Genomic DNA, 19,652 nt, shown 5'->3' on the forward strand with positions numbered 1-19,652 from the left:
CTGTGCAGCGTGACATATGTAAATGGTTAAGACATATTTTGGTTATCCAGTAAGTATTCATGTATGTACATCAGATGTATATTCTAATATAAACAGGTTCAGAGGGGAAAACAACAACAGTATGGAACAGTGTTTATAGACCATCCACAAACAGAAGGAAAGAGAAGACCTGCTGTTTAAAAAAAATCAAAGAAAGAAAAGTGCTGCATATACAGATCCTCAATCAGCGTGAATGGCATTAACAAAGGATTCATTTGAACGGATTAAGTGGCTTATTGCAGCTGCCTGGTGAGTTTTACAGATCACTACATTTTTTAACTAGAGTCGCTGAGGTATATTCCTAGCTGTCAATTTAACAGTAATAAGAAATCACCAGTTAAATAATTTGTAGCCTGTCATAAATTTGATATATGATAATTTATTGTATTTGATTATGATTGCTGGTCTATAAGTTTATACTGTTTGAATTTTAGGTATTACACTATTTAAATAGGAACAAAGAGGAACTAAAATTGAGTCTGTTTTAAGAGGAAAGATATTGCTATGTTCTAGTGCTGAACATATTTGGAGAAGAAAAATAATGACCAACTCAAACCTGAATGCCTGTGCCAGAATAATTTTGAGGGACAATTATTAAAAAGCATGAAGAAAACTTTTAGAGACTGATGGAAATACCTGCTAGCAGCTGTGGCAGCAGTTCTTTCTGGAGGAAAATGATCCTTAGAAGTAGATTAGGATCACTGTGGCCCAGAATTTTGTGTGGTATGTGGGATCTTCTCGATAATGTCTTCTAGGAAATATCAATAATTTTCCTTCTTCATGCATTGGGCTCTTAAGGAATGTGAAATTGTGCTTTCCTAGCTGGGAACCTGGCCCAGAAAATGTACCTTGTTGAACCTGACACCCTCACTGTTTGGCAGTCTTCTATTGTGCTAATATGCCTGAGCTCTCTCCAGTGTCTTTTTCATGTTTATTTGGTTTGTGCAAACCCAGGCTGCTTGTTATTCACGTGTTCCCTGAAGTAGCAGCCTTCCATCTCAACCCTCTCTCCAAGGTTGCTGCTCTTGCTTTCTTCTGCATTATTTGTTAATGACTTACGTCTAAGAGCATTGTTTTGGTTTGAGTACATAGGCAATGTCTGTATAGCTTCAGGAGGCAGGGATTTTGAAATGACATAGAACAACCTGGAAAACATATGCCTTTCATATGTGACTGGAAAAAGGGGAGACTGCAGCACTGTGCATCAAGAACAGCATCATCAGATTTCCATTTCAGTTGTGCAAGGGCTTTGTGAGAACTTTGCATTTTCTTAAATGAAAACTCACACCTGACCAACGTTGATATAAGAAAATATATTTCCAGAGACAGCCTGAAGAAATGGCCTTAAATTAGTAACAATCAAAGAACAAACCTCTGCTATTGCCTGCTACCTGCTTGAAATGTTCCTGTGAAAGTTAAATCCTTTTTACACAAACTTATTTGATGCATTAAAGGCTGAACTACTGGAATGCACAAAACTCCTCCACCATTTAGTGCTGTAGCTGATCATCTGACAATCTTCCATTGTTTAATCAGTCTTTTGTTTCTCATTTAGCGAGAGACAGTATGAGCTTCTGTCTTCAGTTACCCCAATTATTTTGATATTTTGTTTCTTTAAAGTCTGTGTATTTGAAAAAAGTAGCTGTCAATGTAAGTTTAAAAAGTGTATAGCGTAAATGTACATAAATTCGTAAGTTAAATTTGTCAGTATTGAATTTATCAGCACATATGGGTTATATAAATTGCAGTTTGAATCTATGAATAATTAATAATCAGGTAGAGTAATCATGGGTTTGCTGGCACAGTTCTCCATGCTCCAAAGACTTGACCATGTGAATAAAAAATCAAAAACAGAGGTTGATCTCAATAGGACTTTGGAAAATTTACTAAATACTTCAGCATTTGCAGGGTTGGAGTAATTTTGATACAGGCTTCACTACAGTTTGGAGAGTAACACACAGTAGTCTGTACGTTATTGCCATATCTAATGTATCAATTCATATAATGAGTGACACCTTAGTTCTCTTTAATATTAATGTTAGTATGGATAATAATTATTCATGATAATGCTTATTTCCTGTATTGCTGCAGAGATCTGGGTCTATCTTTTTGGTTTTACTTAGCCTATTATTTTTTTTTTTGCATGTAGAAATAATAAAAGGCATGGTTTCAACTTTATAATCCATCACTTTCAATGGTTGGCATGGAGCTTGGCTTCCCCAACAGCTGCTCTGGAATCATGTGGCTATTTTGAGTGCTGCTTTGCTCCCTGCCTTTTCTCACTCCATCTCTGAGAAAAAGAAAAGAGCACCAGCTAACTCATTTTGGGGCAGATGCAGATCATCTCTGTTGCTGCTCAATCTTCACCCCATGGTGTCCATGGAGAAATTTTTCAGGAATGGTTCCTCTCTGGCCATTCCTAATTGTGGGGTTGGAAGTAGGTTACCAGGGGGAAGTTACAAGAGCTTTTACATAGTCTTGTTTGTATCTATCTGTTTGTATTCAGTCTCTGTACACAAATACAAAAAGACAAATACATAACATGTGCTGACCACCTCCTGATGGTGCATACCCCTTATAAATATATTCTTTTAACTATATAATCCCAACCCTAAATGGGACTTAATCATGTGTACACAGTTCCCACTTTTTAGAGGCAACATTCTTGTGAAGGTTGGAGGTTGCAAATTTAGTTTTAATTTAGCTTATTCCTTCTTTTAAATCAGGTGGCTGCTGATTGTTTTTTCAGCACAAGAAATTGATGGGGTAAGTGATATTCATATTTACTTTAAACAGGTGATCAATACGATCATATGGTTCAAACAAGTAGTATTATGTACATCAAGATGATGTATAGTTCTGTGGGAAAACTGTGACATTTCTTTCAGTATTTCTGAAGTTCTAACTTTCCTTTCTGTTCCGGTTGCTCAGCTTAACTATTTTATAATTTTCTCGTTTGGTTTTTCTAGATTCTAACTTTAGCATCTTTAGATACTTTTGGAAAGCTGCACATAAAAAAACCCTCTCTCATGCACTGAATCTGTCTCCTTTCTCTCAAAGTTCCCTTCAATGGTTCTGCATTATAGCGTATATCGAACTCTAGCTTTCATGCCCTTTTCTGTACCTTAGCCCTGATTTTAAACTGGCCTCCTGATGTACATTCCCATCTCTCTGAAGCCAAAATTTCACAGCTAATATAGCCTCAATATCTACTTTATTTTCCTCTCTGTACTGTCCTCGATATTAACCTTATATTCGCAATGCCCTCAGTGAAACCTTTTTCAAGTCTGTCCTCTTTGCTTCTTTCAAGTATTTTAAAGCTCTTTTTTGTTGTTTTTCCCCCAAAGAAATCTCTCTTTAGTTAACTGTTGAAAATTGAAATATTTTTTTAAATGAATGTGTTCAATTAGAACAAAGGGTAACAGCTTACATGTTATTATGAACTTGCATTCCACTGACATTCCAGTAGAGGCAAGTTTTCAATAACTATCTGAGAGACTAGTGTGGAGTAGATTAGTAATTTCATGAGAAATCCAGTGTGTGAAAGAGAAGCAGTCTGTGAGAGAGACTGTCACACCCTCTTGGTCGTTCTGAGCTTTGGGAGTACCAGATACTCTAAAAATAATGTAGCTAGAACAGAATTTTTGTTCCTTATCTAATATTTGTCAGTGTTTTCTCCTTGAAAAATTGAAGTACTAACCTGTAGTGTTCTGTTGGTTATTAAAACCAGTAACAAAACAGTGTTGACCTTGATAAGAATGAAATCCACAATGAGCAAATATTTTCATGTTATCACTGTTGACCTGTTTACCTAAATTATTATTAAATCTTTTAAGTCCTTGTCATCCTTTTTGAAATTACTTTGATCATTTATAGAATTTTGCTAAAAAAAAAAATAATGTCACCTAGTGAACATTCCAACCATTCAATCACCATGAGTTTATACATGCATGTGGTGTGTATAATTGGTATACATTTAATACTATACTTTAGGAAACAGAAAATAATAATAAAATCATATTCACTTACTGCACAATAAAACTACTGAATTTACATAGCAATTTAATGAAACAATGTAGTCATTTCTGTGCTATTAAGAGGACAAGAACAGAAGTTTTAATACAAGAAATAAATAAGTTAATAGTAGGCAATGCATAATTACACCATGCACATGCTTCTCTTTTCATTTAATAGAGAAGAATTAAATACAGAGCTTTATTGCTGCATGGGCTTGTGGCTCTTCAGCCTGTTTTGCCTTTTATCATTTAGTTGTTGTTAACAGTCTCCTACCCCAACATGATGGGTTACACATTTCATGATATTACAAATTAAATTCTGATTCTGTTAAATTTTTTTCTAGATGTATCCTGTTTCCTTAGTTGTCTTTAACTGTAATATTTAGCATTACTTAACATAACTCGCAGGTAATACCTTTCACCTTGCACAACAACAGTAATAAGCTTTTGCTTATTGCCTCTACTTTGCCAGCATGTTTATGCTGATGAGAGATCCAAGAAGGCTGGGAGGATTTTAAATGTAGTATTGATGTGTGTATTTTATTAAGCAAACATTGGAAAAGGTTCAGATGCATCAAGCTGAAGATCCACACAATACTCTGGTGTTTGCTGCTATACCAGCTTTCTTTATCAGAAGGAAACTGCCCTGTGGGTATGCAAGGGTAGCCAGGTATTTTGCCTTAAAAATCATCTAATTGAATATTATGTCCAGTTGACAATATTTGATGAAGTGATTGTTGTCTGTTGCTTGTTAATAAATCCACACACTTTTAATTTTTAGGGAGGATATGCATATATTGACCCATGTGGGGGGCAGGATTGTTCAGTTTGTCGGTGCTTTCCAGAAAAAGGATCAAGAGTAAGTGATGATTAGAACTAATGATAATTACTGTTGTAAATACTTTGCATATTGTGTTCTTTAAAATCAGTATGGTTGACAACAATCAAATCAATATTCAGGCATAAACAAGTCTGAATATAGGAAACTATTATAATTCTCTCACTGGTATGAAGTACTGCTATCACCAAGAGAAGTTAAGATGGTGAACAAGTTTGTAAATTAGGTTTGTAATAATTGTGTTGCCTTTCTATTGTTAAGTGTCCTTTGAGATCAATTTAGTAGTTAGACAAACGTTATTCTTAATATATTTTAGGTTTAGAAATCGATGCTCATCTACTAAGAGGTTGGATAAATGAAAATGTCTATCCCATTTACTAGTGTTATAAAAATTAGATGTTTCTTATTTGGGTTAGGTCATTCTAGAAAAGCTTGCAGACTTTTTATTGTACTACCTTAATGCACTAAGTATAAAGAAACCCATCTGTATTGTCTTTGCCTTACAAATAATTGTAAAATATTGAATGAAGCCAAGGTATTTTCATATTATACACTAAAATTAGTAACTGTGTATGTTGCTGTTTGGCAAATGAAAACGTGGTCTGGTGCTGACTAGTTTATCCTGGCTGTTGTTCCTCTAAATATATATCTGTATAATAATAGCAAACAATTTAAATGTTATATGATAGATACATGCCCTGATTAGTGAACACCTGAAACATTGTCATTTAGTGATGGAATTTGTTGTCTTTCAAAGTACTGCTGTTAAAGTCTAGGGTTAGAAACCTTGAATGTGGTGGATCAGGTTTTAGAAGAGCTGCATGCCCCCATTTGTTTCTGTACAACCTGAGTCACCACAAAAGCAAGACACACCTTTCCTTCCTGTGCTTCTGCAGTTAGGTGCATGCTTTGCTGTGTCATGATTACTACCCTGGTGTCCTTGGATCCTATCCTAATCCTCTGGGATTACGGGTATATTAAAGACCCCCACTGCTGTTGAATTTTCATAATAAGGGCCTAGGATGTGTCTATCTCTGTAACACAGTGTTAACAAAAGGACATCCCAGGAAAAGTATTTTGACTAGCAGCATTGCAGTGCCTCTCAGTGCTACTGAATACACTGTTTTGGATACCAAAAACCTGATCTGAAGCGCCATTTAAAAACAACTGACTTTGAAGCTAGAGGAAATTTCCCTCGTTACGGTTCTCTCTCAGTAGCCTGGAAGTTCTGAATTACATGCCCCTGATCAGTCAATAATAAATACTCACTGCTCTTTCCCAAACTGTCCTCCCCACCACAGGTAAACTGAACTATGATGCATGCGTTTGCAGTTAGTATCCTAAATTCCAAGGATCTGCACCTAAGTGCCAATAAAAGTGTAATAAACGATTCAAAATAAATTCATTGTAATTAGCAAATGTAAGTCTGAGAATTGTATCATTTTTTTAAACAGCTCTGAAATAAGTATGCACATTGATGAAGTCTCTCCAATGTAATATGAATTTATATTTAATGCAATCATTTCTGTTAATCGGTATGCAAAAATAGAAGTACATATCAGGCCCTACATGAAATATGGCTTAACTAAACACCACTTCAGATAGATTGCTGCAGATATTTTCTATACTAATGTATGGTGGAGATTTATTTTCCATCGGATTATTTTTTTTTGTTTGTTCTACAACCCTGTTGATTTCTAAACTTTGCTGCGTTCTGCCTTTACACGCTGACACAGTGACTTTGCTTTCCTTGCTTTTGTGCAGACTACCTGTTACAAAATAAAAGATTTGTTTATCTTACTGTTAGCTTCCTAGAATGCAAACCAGCTGCTTTATCTCTTTTGCTGTCTGAATCCTGCTCCTGGGCTGGTTCCTCAGAGTTTTGCATCTTCCTCAATTCTGTCTTTAAAGTGCAGGAAATAAATGATAATTGAAAGCCTCTGGCATTTTACAATATGCAAGCCTAAAATTTCAGAATTGTACAGTTTATGAAATAATCCTTCTTTGTAAAGAACTTGTGATAAGAGCAATGGTATAAATTTGCTTGTCTAGCACTGTAATTTTTCCTTTGTCACTATTTAGAACAGGCTAGCTCTGTCACAATTAAGGATGAGCTGCTCCCCTCAGCAAACATTTGCTGAAAGCACAAAAAATTCTAGAAACTTCATGTACTTGCTGGCAAAAGGCAATGGACCAATAATCACATAGAGACCAGCTGGAAAGCCAACCTTATAGCAGCCCTCAAGGTTAACAAGTCTTTATTCAGCTCTGTTAAGCCTACTGCAGTAACAGGGGCTTTTGCAGAGGCTGAATGAGAAAGGCAGCATCTGAGTGAGCTACATCAGAATATGAATTAAATTACTTTGATATACACAGACAGTCCACCTTAATTTTTTTGTTTGTTTATTTTTTAATCTCTTATACCACAGGGAGTCAGATGTAGGGTATTCCCTTCATGATCTTCCATTGAACATAGTAAACTTATAGGGGAGCAAGGGCAAATTGTCTCATTATTGTTCTGCTAAAGTATCATCTGTGTTAGAAACACTCAAGGTCAGACCTATTATGAATCGATTAAACATGTTATTCAAACTCTTTCAAGAACTGCAACTAAATCCTACCTTAGACTAGCTGGAACATGACCATTCGCTTGTTATTCTGAATCTTTGTTGTTGGCTGAATACTTCCACATAGAGTTTCAGTTTCAATGGAAAGTTTCTATTAACTTTTATCTCCCCTAAAAAGTGCACAGAGGGAGAAGCTATTTAGCAAAGTACATTATTTGTAATACACCTGTTGTAATGCAAAGGAATTATTAACCATGGAAAAGATGATTGTTGTCTCATAATGTAGACCTTGTGCTACACAGATGTCATAGGTCCAATTTAAAAGTGATAGTTTAGCATTTGATTAAGTACCTAAGCAGTTTGTTTCACACATTGCTAGCTGTCACTTCCCTATATCCTTCTCCACACACTAATGAAAAGGGTATTTTTAGAGAAGTTAGAATATCTATCTGCTGATAAAACAGCAGTTGTACAGTTTCAAAATTAAGGTGCGACCATCTGATAAGGGTTTCATTTTGTCAGCAGATTGGGAGGAAAATACTGTTGCTAGTTTCATTTGAGGGATTTTTGTTTACATATAAAACACTATGACAGGTATTTGATGACACTGCCATTTTACAGATTTTAGAATGTTACCTTCCTTTTTAGACTTTCAGTGGAAGCACTGCCCACTGGAAATCTAGATAGTAAAGCAAACAAACAGGTTATTTCTATGTCTGAAGCAGACTTATAGTCAATCCATAACGAATATTTCTACTAAAATTAAGGTAGAACAAAAGTCTTAGAACCAATATAAATCAGCTTTGTTTATTTGTAATTACCATGAAATGAATTATGAATTTATTCATAATGAATGAATGATTATGTTCACATTTTGTAAAATCAAAAACATTGTAAGCTGCATATGACATAAGTGTAGCCCTTATCCTTAACATCTCTCCTCTAAAATAGTAAATACCTAGGATAATAAGAGAACAGACACCTAAAACTAAACTTTTAATATATTTAGGTTTATGAGTCGAGTAGAATGGCTGTCAAGAGTAGCATACTCTGAAGTTTCCGTAGAAAAGAAGGACCTAAAATCTTGCCCTACTGTCCGTGGCATAAGGACCTTTCTCTTTTTTTTTTCTTTTTTTTTTTAATTATTTTTTTAATGCAGTTTAAGCATGATTAGTTAAAGCTGTAGTTACCAGGACAGTGTAAGAAAACTGTGCAACTGGCTGTGAATGCATGATAATTTACGCTTTGCCATCCAGTTGCCCTTTTGAAAATCTGTTTAATGTACACATAGAAAACCTTCTTCATTGTAAGTGAACAAGATAATTGAGGTTATAGCTACAGAAAATATGACCATGGGAGTATGAAAAGGAAACTGCCATGGCCATACTTGAATGTATCGAAATTGGGCAGGTTGGCAGAAAATTAGAAGCAAATACCTGAACTTTTATTTAATATTTATATAAAACCAGTATACTTATGCATTGGTTGCTGTATTGGGTCTTAGAAGAGCTTGTGTACATGTTGTTTTTTATTCCTCTCAAGCTTAGATAACTGTGCTATAAGCAGATTTGCACTACTGTTCATTAGCAAGAAATCACTCACTGTCTGAAAAACAGTCTAGTCACTATTGCTAGCAGAATATCCCATTCTGATATCATTACAGTTGTCCACATCACAATGGAAGTTTAGCTTCCATTTAATTGGGATTACGGCCCTGTCAGAATTAGTTTTACATTATGCTATTTATCTTTTGATCTTATGTCACAGCTCAAAAAGTCTCTTCCATAAGGCATGGAAGACTCTTACATGGACTCTTTCTTACATAGGACATATCAAAATGTGTTAAATCTCTGCACGTACTGTGTACTACTGTACATATTCATTCAAGAACTATGGAGCAGATAATGAGGGGAGAAAGTCATCAGTGAAAGTATATATGCCTGTAAGTATTCTACATAATTCTTAGTGCCAGTCTGGACCAACTGATACTTTCTTCTGCCTCTTCTTTCCCAGGCAAGGTGTATGGTCTCCCATAACGTCCATGATTGTAATTTTCTCCTGGTATGTCCAACAGACAGTGAAACCTTCCCTCCATTTCCTCCACTTTCTTTACTTGGGAAGTAATTTCCTTGATAACTCCTGAAGTGTTGTATCAGAGACCCCACAAAATACTGGCTGCTCTAACAGAATTTAGATAGTTAAAAAAATGTTTGCTGTTAGCACTGACCGATTGTAAACCTGTCCTGTGCCGACCCCGGAGTTTGATCCCATTCAATTCCTTTAGCTTTGTTTATAGAGTTAAGTAGATTTAAAAAGCAAGCATCTATTCATGACCCAACCTGATCTAGCTTCTATGAGATCATGTGAAATGCCTGGAGGCAAGTGAATAATAAATATAACTCAGCAAGACCGTTCTTTTGCAGATGAAGCGAGTGGCCTATTTTCATTCTAGTGTAAGAGAGAACCTAGCAAGCAGAAATCTAAGAGGAAGGTCTCCCATATTCTGACATTTGAGGTGTAAGGAGTAAGAATTCACAAAAGACGCTAAGTTAGTTGGTTGTCACAGGTAAGTTAGAAATCCAGCTGATGTATACTTCAGGGCAGTGGAGTAAGAATGGTGAAATTTTACTGTATAGTAGGTCTGTCATCTGGCATCACATCTCTCTAGTAGATCCTGTGGATTAACTGAGTGATTTACAGCACAATGTAAACATATTTAAGATTCACTAGCTGAGGAACTGTGCAAATTCTGTCTGTTTTGGGGAGTAAGAGGCATTTACTAAATCACACTTTTTTGCATGTCAGTATGCAATGGCAGTCTGTCATGCACATGGAATATCCAGCACTTGTATTTGAATTTTCAAACTGCACACTCAGAAAGTGAATATGTAAAATCCCTCTGTTGATCTCAAATACATATGCTTAGTTGAATCCACTATCAGAGATGTATACACACTAACATCTGGGGAAACCCAGATGTCTCCCACTATTTGCCTCATACCTGTTGATAATTTTTCCCAGTATATTACCTACAATAGAGTTTTGAAATAGAAGATTCCTGAAACCAGTTATAGATTGCATTTCACTTACATTTGCTGAGAACCATAGAAAAACAGACCTAGAGAAATTAGACCTCTATATCTGAAGCAGACCACATTTTCTTTTACCTGGGAAGAGCAGTAGGCAGTTCTATGGCCCCAGAAGTTAGGATTTGAACTGGTAGGAAATGGAGCCTGCTTACCAGAATGTGGAGTAGGAACAGGATCACTCCAATGTCCTCACTGAAAGGTCTCTGCGAGGCTGTTCTTCACATACGATGTCCAGCTACAGCATCTGTAAATTAGCGTTTTTCATATTAGACATGTTTCCAAATTTTTCTGAAGTTTTGATCTTGTTAAATTATCCCTCCTTTTGTTCTTAAGCATCTTTCTTTCTGTAATACTTTTTGTACGCTGTTCCACTATAGTAAAATAGTGGTTTTCTCAGTTGCTTCAGATTGGCAAGCTTTTCCACATCACACAAAACTGCAAAATCTTTCTTTTTTGCAGATTTGAATCAACCAAAAGTTACCAGTCAGTGACTTGTTTCAATAAAATGAATTAGATAAAAATTTTATTTTATTTGCTAATCTGATGTTTATTATTTGTGATCTAAAATGGTCTATTTGCAACTTTCTGCTTTCAGCCATTAACTGTGTTTCTTAGCGCTTCAGTGCCAAATTAGCTGTTGTTCAGTGTTTGTTTAACACAATAGTGACACCCACTGGCTTATTGGATACTTTTCACGATTTCACAGGGTTAAAACAAAACAAAAGTGCACTGTAAAAATGTTTTCAGCACTTCACTGTGATTTGTTGTGCTTCCGTGAAGTGTCACTGTGAATACTAAACTGCATCATCAGGTACTATGTTCCTGATGGATCACTGAATACAATAAAAGAACACAGAATTTCCCAGTACTCTGCAGCATAATACTGATGCCAAGAAAAGCCAAGCACTAAGAAGTACTATTGCGTTTAATCAGCTCAAAATCTGACTATAAAAAAGAAGTTATCTAATACTGAAGTTATTATGTGATCTGTTGTTTCTGAACAAACTGAAAATAAAGTACATGCCATGTACTAGTCTGACTCTCACTCACTGTTTAACCCACTATCGTAGAAAAATTTGCGCTGTTAAGGACAAGAAGTGAATTTAATGCCAAGCTGTGTGCTTTCATAGATTTATCTCATGTTGATAAAGCTAATACTGAGAAGGTTTATTTTGGAGCCTTGACTTACAGTAAAAATGATCTTGGTCCCAGTCCCACACAGTTATAGTGAAGGAGTGGAACTTCCCAGAATGGACACTCCTACAAGCCCTGGAAGCTGTGGCTTTGCTGTATAATAGACCTGCTCTTCCAAAAGGGGAGAGGACACGGGTGGAGCTTAGAGTTGCAGCAGATGCTCCCACCTCACTAAGCAAATTACAAAAGAAAACATCTGTCTGCAAATGCCTTTGTGTGCCCTCCTCTCTTGCCCTCAAACTGCTCTACTTTCCTCCCTATCGCTGTCCTGCTCCTGGTAAAATGGGGAAGACTGGTTACAAGCCGGAGTCTAGTGCAGAATGACAAAGGGCACTATATTATTTGCCTACAATCTGATTATGTGGAGTTGCTGGGCATTTTCAGTTTTGTTCATGTGAACAGAAGGTAAGTGCATTTCACATATCACTTGTACATCCACAGCCTGTAACGTAGGGTACTGTCCTAACTGAAGGCAGTAACCGGACTTCTTTCAACTTTATCAATAATGAGAAGTAAGAATTCACTTTAATATCATGAACTTTTCTTTTCTCCCCCAGTTAAGACTCCTTTAAAACATTGTTCTTTCAGATAGTGCTCAGGGCACTCAAAAAATCATGTGCTCTTCAGTGTCTTAGACAACAAAAAAAAAATAATTCCAAATAACCTTGGCCATTGCCGTTTCCAAAGAGTATTAAATACTTCGCTGCATGATCCTAAAGTATTTGCAGTCTTAGTCTTAGGAAGCATACTTAAAAAAAATATAGTCTTGTTTTGTCAAAAGTCGGCTTCTTACTGCAGGTCAAGCCCAGGATATGCTAAAATAACAGACCATGGTCTTGGCATGGGTAGTTCCTGACCTAGACAATTAACAAGGCATTGAAATCCTAAAGGAATTTATTGGCATCAGATGGCAGAGCAGGCATAATATTCTGTTCATTTTAACTGAGCTAATTTGTCATTTCCACATGAGCATGACTACCTTCATCCTCTTTATTTGTACAGCTGTCCTGAGACTGTAATGCTGTCGTAGACACATTGGATGGGCACAAATAATAGATGTGATAATAGATGTTATGACATGGTATCAGTTTGGTCTTAACAAAGCTCCCAGTCATTATCAGTCTTTGAGCTGAAAGAGAGAGAGACAATCCACCAGCTTCACATGGCATGCTAAAGTTGTATCAGCTGTCAAACCTATTGTGAATTCTGGATTCAGTGACTCTGTTTTATGACTTCACTACCTCCTACTGAAGACATAAACTGTGGAGTCAATTAAATTCACAGGGTCAACTAACAAAGCCATTTTATCAGCCTAAAGGACTACATGTCCTGGAAGTGTTTATTGGTTAATTATGACAAATAATAACCGTAGAATTCATACAGTGTCTTGGCTTTTTTTTGAGTACTATTGAAATCATGTTCCTTCAACTGTCCAGTGGACATAACATAAGAAAACTTTCAACTCTTGAATGCAGAGCATATGCACTATGAATTAAAAATATCAAAGTTGCTGCAGAAACTTGTTGTCAACAAGACACTCTGTTAAGGCAAAGGCATTAGAGCATTAGTGAGAAACATCTTATGCAAGTTTTTTCCTGCTGCTGAATGTTGCATTTTGCATGATAACCGCTAGTTCAGCGTACTAGAAAAGGTACTGTTTCCAGTAGACTGAACAGCCCAAACAGTTGTATTTTACTGTATTACTGGTCTCGTTAATTTCACTTTTCTTATACTCAAGATTATGATTTGATTAAAAAATGGTTGTCCAGACATCTTTTTATTAAGTATTTAAAGGGTGTAATAGCTGCTTTAAGAGTACTTCAATGAATAAATTCAGTTTTACAACAGAGGATGTGCAAGGCATTGCCAATAGACAGGCTGCAATTATTCATGCAAGCAAATACTCAAATTAAACACCCAGAATCCTGACTGTTCATTCATTGTTAGCAAGGATGCAGAATCAGCACATTTCAATAGTAGTAGTCCTTAATTTGCATAATATTTTATACTGCTGAAATTATGGCATTAAGAAAATGGTAACTTGCTGAAGGCAACATGCTGATTCTGCTCTGGAATTTTTGCAAGTGACTTCACTGGAAGCAGGATCAAGGTTTAAGTGAGAGGAGGCAGTAAAGACAAATGGAACATGAATTGTATGAGGATACTTTTTCAGGTAGTCCTTATTTGTAAGTGTAGGACTTCTTTTCCTAGCCTCTGGATTAAATTCCTGTTCATAGCTTCAAAGCCAGTGGTGATGAAGTCCTGCTTCCAGTACAGCATAAGCCTATAGAATGTTTCTGTTCCAAGCATGTAGTAAGTTCTTTGCTGATTTTATTGGATACCATACATTTCTTCATGTCTAGCTGTAAAATCACACTGATTATATTGACATATTTGAAAAGATAAATAGAAAAGGAAAGGAGGTTTAGGTCTCCACTTGCAATTCAAAAGATAAGATTTTGTTCAGATTCAGTCTGTTAGGAGTGTTAAATTATGTTGACGCAACAGAACTGAACTCCTGAAGCTAACATATCTGCTTTGTTTTGTATCACCTTTGGTTTCTATCATATTGTTTTCCTTCAATCCATTCATAGAAACAAATGTTATGGTCTCTCATTTCTATGAATGGAGGTTGTCCTGAAGTATCTTTTACTGCCCTCAAGTGGTCTTAGAGCCATATGCTTTTCTTGGGACTGCATGGGGCTCCATTTTGCTCTCTTTTTTAATAACATGGTATAATTGATTTATAAATTCTGAAAAGAAAGCAAAACACTCTACAGTTGGTAAACAAAAGCAGCTGTAGCTAAACAAAGATAATGACACAAAATAAAAAAGATGAGTAAGAGAAATAAGACTTGTAAATACATAGATTTTTGTAAGGTGAAAATGCAGACAGCTCACATGTGGAGTCTGGTTAGAAAACTTGCTTTATTCAGCACTTTGAATCTATGATTTAATAGCTGTTTAGCTATTAGAACAAAAGCTGCAACAAATCCAAAACAACTCCCCAGCAATGCAATAGACTGAAAAATCCAGTTGGCATGGGAAGTATTTTACTTCAGGAGAATGTGTCTTAGCTTGGAAGAGTGCACAGAAATCCATGGAGATGGTCGATGTGGTACTGTAGGTACAGATACTCAATTTAGAGTTGTTTATACATAAATTACATTCTGCAGCCTCTCAAACAATTCCAACTAATAGAATTAATACTTTCTGTAAATATGTTGGTTAATAGCTTTTTTTTTTTTTCCTGTAGGAAACTTCTAAGTAAGGCATTAAGATCTGAGAGCGATGATGGAAGATCAGTGAGCTAGAAAAACAAGATAATTAGCATGTAGGATGACTTAAGAGAAAGAGGGAACTCTCAATTTGTTCTAATTGTATACAAAGTCCCTTAGTCTAAAATGAGCCATCACTTCTCTGGTGGCAAATGTAGGATGCTCTGTGGAATCTTATGCTTACAGAATGTGATACTTACACTGGTAGAGACAGGAAGACTTGCAATTTAACCCAGACATCTCAGATAGGTGGTGCTGGGGACCTGCTGAAGATGGAAAGAAATTACCACCTGGAGCAAGTTGTTAAATTTGAAGATCGTTTTCCTAGAGCATCTAATGAAGGGAACAGGTCTGCATACTGTACAAGCAAGCTGTTTTGAATCATGAGTATGTGTACATTGTAAGCCTTTTCTTATCCATACAGTCATCTCTGAAATGCTGCCTGCTGCAATGCTTACAGCAGTAGTCATTCACTTTGGACTCTTTTCAGGGTCAGCCTGGTGAGCTGGGAGCTCAAGGTCCGATTGGGCCCTTGGGGTCTACAGGACCAGCTGGTCTACCAGGGGAAAAAGGACAGAGAGGTGAGACTGGGCAACCTGGGCCAGCTGGAGAAAGAGGTGATAAGGTAGGAAACACCATAGACAGCTCTATTAGGTGTATACAGTATGTAATGTTAAATATTGGCAAGTGAAATAGAACCTGAATGATCAAAAAGCATTTGCCAAACTATACTCTTGCTCACATGAAACTCTCACTGAAATTAATTACAGCTTTCTTGAAAAATGTTTCTGGGGATTTTTGCTGTTGATTGCAGAGTTAGAATTATTGGAAGACAAAAATAAAATGAAACACATAGTCTCCGATTGTTGCATATCATGTCATCCTCCTTAACATCCAAGGTGGCTGTGGGAGGAATGTGGAGCTGGAGGGATGATTATGATGCTTTTAAAATTGTTGTACACTAAACAGAATTTTATTACCACTTATAGAGTATAAACTGCAGTTCAGGTCCATATCTTTCATAGCAGTACAGTCCCTGTCCTTGGCTCTTGGTACTTTGTATTATCTTTAATGGTTTAATTTCATTGATCTCAGTGGATGACTGAAATTGCTAATGAGAGTATCTAGCACACCTGAAATCTGAGTACTGTAAGTAGAAAATGTGCTGCTGATATTATCAAAACAGGAGCAGGTTTTTGAAATTATGTACAGAATTATTTTATAAGTTAAAGTCTACTTCCCATTCTCTGTCATTTTATGATATAGAATGAGCATGAGAGACATTTGTCATGCACAGTATCATCTGTTACATGGGTAGCTATTGCCACTAGTCTCCTATAAGCTCATAGAACTTTTTTCAGATATTTATTTCTGACATTTACTGCTTTCAATTCATATTTCAAACAAGACTGTTTCTTGGGGTTTGCTATGTAGTATCACATATTCTCATTTTTCTTTTTTTTAAGAGTTAATGACTTCAGTACCTTTGTTTTTTCATGTCACCTGTTTTTAGGGCCCAACTGGAGTTCCAGGATTTCCTGGTTTAGCTGGCATGATTTCCTGGTTTCGATGGAATTCCTGTACGTATTGAATGAATATTGCTTTATAAAAATTAGAGTTTTTATAAAGTCTTAGCAAGTCCTCTAACAGAATAATACACTCAAAATGTTATACCTATTGATATCATGTCACCTGCAGAATTACATGTTTTGCAAAAGTGCAAAATAGCCAGGTTAATTCCAACTGGTTACTATTGATAACAAACTCCACAAAATAGCAATCAGGTAAGTACATAATATTCATGCAGGAACAAGGCAGTGTAGCTAGAGACTAGCCCAAGTCCTTGCAGCACGGGGCAGTGATAGGATTAAAAACAATTTTCCCAGGCTCTATAGCGGGCTGTAGCCTGCTTACTGCATTCTTAATATCTCTGAAAGTATCTCAAATGATGTACTGTTTTCTGTTCAAATGTTCTGATTTTTGCTTGTAGTCTTTTTGCAGTGAAAAAAAACCCCAAAAACTCAGCCTAGGTTTTTTTTTTGTGAATAGGGACTGAGTAAGGAAAGTGGGTCCTAAATATATCTTTATAAGCATGTGATTATGTATTTTTCTGAATGTCTTCTTCAGAGAGGAAATGGGTGTAGTAAAAGAAAAATAGTATCTCTTAGCTACAGTATTTTTGAAAATGCTGTTTATTAGAAGTGAATTCCTATGCTATTATTAGTTTCATATAGATCAAAGTTAAAATGTTTAATTTTCAAAGTGAAAACAGAACCAAAAACTGAGTGGGTGTCTTAGCATCTGCTTGTCAGCTGTCCACACTTGGCAATGGGACTGTTGACAGAATGTCTGTAAAATGTGGAGGGCACAAGCCAAAATTCAGCACAAAAAAAAAGAGCACTCCCAAGAAATGTATATTCTTTCATGAAATGCGTTAATTAAAAAACAGTATCCACAAATTGGGATGAAGAACCTTAAAGGTAGAAAGAAGATAAAATTGACAAAAACATTTCAGGCAACTAGCCAGAGTATTTTCTTACTATTTTTCAGACACCTGCCCCAAAAACCAACCAACACCAAACAAAAACCCACAAAACAAAACCAACCAACCAAAAAAGGACCAACCAAACAAAAAGAAACCCATTTGGGGTTAAAATTACTATTTATTCCTTACAAAAATGTTTAATTCTGTGAAAAAAATTTTACCTCCAGTGGAAAGATCCTTCCATGGGAAATCTCACTGTTTCTACTGCCTAGTGTCTGATTTGCAGTAGAACCAACCCCTACCTGGACAATGGTTAATTTTTGCTAGGTTAGAAGATCACTTCCTTAATTCTTGAATGTATAGTCATAATCTCTGCAAATACTGTATGCTTGAGTCAAGCTGTGTCCTGTTCCACCTTGTTATATCCTATCAATTAAAAAATGTGAGGCTGCTTAAGATGACTTTTTGTATGTCTTCAGCTTTTGTTTGCAACCATAAGAGGGATTTTAGAGAGCTAGAATCTTCTTTCTCTGAGAAGATAGCGCATTACTTTTTGACTCAAGTGAGAACTCAGTCTGGCCCTTTCAAACCAGTACTGTCCCTGTTATATTTGCTATGCATCTAAGAAAAATATATAGAATACTTATATTGTTTGTTATACATGAAAAAAAAAATCTATTGATCACAATAGAAGGCATTTCTAATACAGAGTATAAAGCTGGGACCACTGTGAGATGTTCTCTGTTTCAGATCTAAAATATTTGTTTCTGAACTGTTCTGTTAATTTAAAAATTCCCTATTTATCATGGTGTATCTCTAATAATGTATGAAAATGTCTTTCAGGGATTACCAGGAAGTGGAGGACCCAGGGGCAAGGCTGGTTTAGATGGCTGCAATGGCTCAAGAGGAGATCCAGGATTTCCAGGCGAAAATGGTTATATTGGACCACGTGGTCCTTATGTATGTGAAAGGCATTCCTTCTGTCTTTGGATACTGCATATGTACATTTCCCCTCCAGACTAACAGCTCTTAAAATGAAAGGATTTTAAGACTATGACACTAGCTTTACGCTGCACAATGAATTTCCAGGCATTCTTACTAAGGTTAATGGGAGTGAAGAACAGTTGGTGCCTTAATAGATTAAGCTTGACTGTGAAATAAGTTCCTATGTCCTTGAAGTATGTAGCGTCTACTTTGAGAGTTAAATTCTGCTTTGTTTCCCCAGTATGTAACTACACCAAAACTAATACCATTTCATGGAAGTACAACTGAGGAGTAGCTTGAAACCATCACATCATTTATCAATACTTGACATTTCTTAAAAGCCTTAATAGTAGGGACTTACCTGAGATGAATTAGCAGTAAGTGGAATCTTCAAAAAGTCTGAGTCCTGCAACACTTTAAGATTTTTAGTGGTCGACCACACAAGTGTATTAGTAGATCTCTTCCCAAATCCCAAATCATGCTTTCACAGTTTCATGTGCCATTTTGTATACATACCTATTTGTGACTGCTCTGTGCACACCTAATCTTGCCGGGGTGTTCATCTGTATACATAAAGATAATTTCAGTTAAAATGTTTAAAATTAGCACTTCAATATTACTTACTTTTGCTGTTAAAATGATAAGCATTTTAAAATTGTTTAACTAGTGTGTTAGCAGTGCTCTTCTAATGAAGATAAACTACAGATTAATGTCAGTAAGGGTTATGAATTACTGTGGCTCCAAAGAAATTTTGCTGAACAGACCTAGACCCTGGTCTTTGACTTCTTGTGAAAACAAGTTTTAGTTCTGAGTGATTAAGAGCTGATGAGTTGGTCTAAGAGCTTCTCTGAAATTTTCTAAATAAAACAGTAAAAACAACTGCATTTTACATGAAAAAATCGTAAGTGTTTAGTAGAAGCCAAAGAAGACACTGATTCAGCCACAGGGAATCAAAACAATGTGGACTGGGTGCCAAAGTGAAAAGATGTCATAAAAAATGTAGCAATTAGAAAAAACCAATGCATGAAATACACAACCTGATAAAAAACCCTGATAATCTCATTTGTTGTACCTCTCAAAGTAACCTATTAACCCTCCAAATGGAAAAATTACTTCCGTTCAACCTCTAATTTTGTCTGTATTTTCTTACTTATTATGGCTT

At 36.0% G+C, this 19,652-nt stretch overlaps 1 protein-coding gene across 1 annotated transcript in view; it reads left to right on the forward strand.

Moving 5' to 3' along the window:
- The first annotated feature begins 232 nt into the window (after positions 1-232).
- The window catches only part of COL4A4 (collagen, type IV, alpha 4), a 64,562-nt gene continuing 45,142 nt past the window's right edge, over positions 233-19,652 (forward strand). Inside the window, exons 1-6 of the mRNA XM_010023882.1 lie at positions 233-288; positions 2,766-2,805; positions 4,837-4,914; positions 15,512-15,646; positions 16,535-16,574; positions 18,345-18,466. Of these exons, the coding sequence (XP_010022184.1) occupies positions 233-288; positions 2,766-2,805; positions 4,837-4,914; positions 15,512-15,646; positions 16,535-16,574; positions 18,345-18,466 (471 nt within the window). The remainder of the gene's footprint in view (positions 289-2,765; positions 2,806-4,836; positions 4,915-15,511; positions 15,647-16,534; positions 16,575-18,344; positions 18,467-19,652) is intronic.

This window comes from Nestor notabilis, unplaced genomic scaffold, assembly GCF_000696875.1.
Source record: "Nestor notabilis isolate BGI_N333 unplaced genomic scaffold, ASM69687v1 scaffold911, whole genome shotgun sequence".
Taxonomy (NCBI): Eukaryota; Metazoa; Chordata; class Aves; order Psittaciformes; family Psittacidae; genus Nestor; species Nestor notabilis.